We start from the raw sequence: 3,831 nt of genomic DNA, 5'->3' as shown, positions 1-3,831 counted from the left end.
TTTTTACTATATAATTAGATAAATTTACTTATTTATTTAAAATGCAGTGGGATAAGTTTATGTTGAGAAATGCAGCAATGAAGTCTGCAGAAGGAAATAGAGCAACTGTAGATTGATACATTGGCACAAATGAAGAATTTGCAGACATGCCATGTACACTGGAGTGTCTACATTTTGGTATATGCTACTTTATGGCCTGTTCTTAGACCTCTTTTGATGTAATGTTCTGAAATTATTTATTTCCTATAACCTTGAGTGTGTTAATCCTTGTCTTTAAATGAAATATTTCTCCTAGTAGCCTTTGTAGAGCTGTTTTAATGGTCTTAAATTTCTTTAATCTATATGGTTAGGGACAGCTTTTATTTCTCTTTCCATTTTAATAGATGATTTTGCTAGGTAGAATAGTCATGGTTGATAGTTGTGGGCTTTCAGAACTTGGAATACATCTTTCCTGGCCCTTCTAGCTTTGAATGTTCCTCGAATAATCAGTGTTATTATAATGGGCCTGCCTTTGTAAATGGCTCAGCCTTTCTCTCCTGCAGCTTTTAATAGCATTTCTTTATTCTCTATTTTTAAAATGTTTTAACTATAATATGTTATTGGGGGCTTCCTTTCTGGTCCTTTCTATTTGGTGTTCTGTGTGCCTCTTGCACTTGGAATGGCTTTTCTTTCTCTAGGCTAGGGAAATTTCCTTCTATGACTTTATTAGAAAATATTCTCTGTGCCTTCTCTGTGGTGTCCTCCTTCTTCTATGCCGGTAGTCTTTTCATGGTGTCCTAGAACTCTCCCACATTTACATTTCTCTCAATTTATCATTGACTTTTACTGAATTGTTAACTCCTCTGCCTTGCCTTCCATCCCTGATACTATTTTCTAAGCAATCCGTTCTGTTGATGAAGCTTTCCACTGAAGTTTTTGGTTCATTGAGTTTTTCATTTCCAGCATCATTTCAGTTTGGATTTTCTTCCGCAGTTCTATCTTCATTTTCCTAGCTTGGATGGTCTTCCTCATTTCATTCATCTTTGTTTTTGTTCTCTTGGAGTCATGCTGTCTTTGAGTGGTTTGACTATACTTATGATCATTCTTGTGAATTCTTTGTCTGGTAGTCCTTCCAAGTTATTGGATACCATTGTTGTGGGATTAGCAGTTTTTGGAAGCTTTTCATGTTATTTCTGTGCTCATACTTGGGCATCTGGAGGTAGTTCATTAATCGAGTTTTTCTTGGCTTTGTATTTTCAATTAAAAACATTCTAGTCCCCATTTTTCTTTCAGTGGTTGTATTTGTAGTCCTCATTTGAGGACTAAATTCTAGTCAGGTGGAGGTGTCGCTTCGTTCTGTGGGCAGGTATTTAGGGCGAGAGACTATCTTATCTTGAGTCTTCCTCTGAGGGTCAGCTCTGTGTCAGTGAGGGCCTCCTGCCCGGGTCTGCAGCTTTCCCTGTGAGTTACAGATCTCTCCACAGTGCTCTAATTCAGGACTGATCTGACTTCTGGGCGTGCCAGTACATGCTCCTTTAGAATCAATACTACAAAAATAATCTTGTTAGCTTAAATAAGGGAATAAGTAGACATATAATCACAATGCACACCAATCATGATTTTATATACAAATGAGCAAACAATAGTGCAGAGACGTCAATAAGCAAGTTTTAAAATGATATATCTAAGATTTAGTTGGCAAAGACCATAGCTAGCAAAAAGCTAAGTCTTCCATGCAGAAACCAGGTACACTGAACTATAGAAAAAAAAGCCATTTCTTACTGTTCCTAAGTACCAATTTTATTGTAAGATTATAAAACTACATAGGAATTTCATAAATAACTAACTGTATGAGAGTATTTCCCATCACAAACTTCCATTTTTCTTCATGTTAAAGTTATTAGTTATGATGTTGGGTTTAACCATTATAGCAATAAAAGGCAGCTATTTAGCAAAGAGGCAGGAAAAAAAAAGGATGTTGTATAAGGCATTTTTTAAGGTGCAATAAGCATTAGTGTTTTAGGAAGATGAGATTAAAAATTCCACAAGGCTAATTTGGTTCTCATTGGATAAAAAACAATGGAGTAAACACTGAGCTCTTATGTGCCAACCTAATACACACCTTGGTTGCTATATTAGTATTTTCTAGGGTAGCCTTCTGGGTACTTGAGTAGTAGTGATGGGAGGTAGGTCGAGGTGAAGGAGGATGAGGAAGAAAAGGTGATTTCTGTGTTACTGGGAATGACGTCTTTAAAAACGTTAAGAGTGTTTTAAATAATATTAATTAGATTGCTTTTCTTGTTCTACTAAATACATTAAAAAATTAGCCATATGGAATGTATATAAAAGTAGAGATCTTAGAAAATAAATATCAAATATCTGGTGTAATAAATAGTAATATAGTCAGTAATTGTAAGTCTAATGATCAGTAATACTGAAGAAATTTTGATATTACTGAAATTCAGTAATTTGTTATATAAAGATATTTAATTTTTTTAATTTCAACATTTGTTCCACTATTGGGTGGCAAATCTAACACATGCATTCTTCAGCCTAATTGTTACTTATACTCCAGTACTTTACATCCCTCTGTTGATATTTTTGCTATGCATCCCTTGAAAAGTTTTGAGAATATTTTGTACCATTTTCTGTGATAAATACTTTTCTAATAGAGTTCGTCAAAAGCAGCTCCCTATAGCTGGTAAAGCAGTCCACTGAGCCCCTTACGCTCACTCTGCCTGGTTTTCCCCTTTCATCTGAATAGGAAATGCTTGGAACGTCTTCATGTTTTCCAAACACAGCTGTCTCTGAAGCTGCTCCAATGTCTCCGAGTCACAGATGCTCCCCATTTCTACGGCTTGCCTTCCCTGGAGCGGACCTTACAAGGGATGGCTCACCTCACTGCCTTCCCTGGATGGAGCTCACACTCTCCTCTCACAAAGCCACTTGAAATTTGTGGGAAGTACTTATCTGGTCTTCTGGAGGTAAGTTAAAATGAGAACTCCCCAGATAACAGCTAGCGACTGTGCATTAATCGATTTTTATTCCATGCTAGGCACAAGTGCATTGTATGCTCCTACATTTAAGGGAGATTATAATACAGTGTATGTATAATTTATCATAATGATAAAACGTTTTGTTAATTTTCATTAACAACTATGTCAGTCATTCATAAGTATTTTCATTTTAAAGAAAAACTAAGGCTTATATTCTCTTCAATAGAGTGATTTCTTTTTATTGGCTCACCCTTTTAATTTTTCACTTTTTAATTTTCAATTTCTGTGGGGGGCTGGTATGCATGTGGGTGTATATGTGTGGGTTCACACTTGCCACAGTACACATGTGGAGGTCAGGACAACTTGAAAGCAACTGGTTCTCTCCCTGCCATGTAGAGGTCCTGTGAACTGAGCCCATTTCATCAGCTTGACAGCAGGCACCTTTACCTGCTAAGCCATCTTGTCAGCCCTATTTAGACTTTATTGAGCTATACATTTCGATTTAGGATATTTTCTATATATGCTGTATTTTACCAATTAGAGTCCATATTATCACATAATTATAGCCCTTTGTAATTACCCCCAAATCCCAAACTAGAGTCTAGCTGGTACTCTAGAAGCATTAATCACATTCACATTAATGATCTTCCTTCTCCAAAAATTCTTTCTTTCTTTTGGCATTCTTGATAGTTTTACTATTTAAATTTGTGTCTGTATATAAAAATGTCTTCTGATTTTTTTAAAAAATATTTCTGACTCATATGTGGATCATAGAACCAGACTCTGATAAATAAGTATGCAACCAGACATAACTACAGGAACCAGGATAATGGAAAGGAAACAGTGAGGTAAAGGA

At 35.9% G+C, this 3,831-nt stretch overlaps 1 protein-coding gene across 2 annotated transcripts in view; it reads left to right on the top strand.

Moving 5' to 3' along the window:
- Rttn (rotatin) overlaps window positions 1–3,831 on the top strand; it is a 194,107-nt gene that overhangs the window by 95,485 nt on the left and 94,791 nt on the right. For both annotated transcript variants that reach the window (XM_008824930.3, XM_029559532.1), the window contains one exon: window positions 2,744–2,963. In XM_008824930.3, the coding sequence (XP_008823152.1) occupies window positions 2,744–2,963 (220 nt within the window). The remainder of the gene's footprint in view (window positions 1–2,743; window positions 2,964–3,831) is intronic.

The sequence above is a fragment of the Nannospalax galili genome, unplaced genomic scaffold, assembly GCF_000622305.1.
Source record: "Nannospalax galili isolate Female #2095 unplaced genomic scaffold, S.galili_v1.0 scaffold709, whole genome shotgun sequence".
NCBI lineage: Eukaryota > Metazoa > Chordata > Mammalia > Rodentia > Spalacidae > Nannospalax > Nannospalax galili.
The sequence above is the reverse complement of the archived record's forward strand: the minus strand, read 5'-3'. Positions and strand labels throughout refer to the sequence as shown.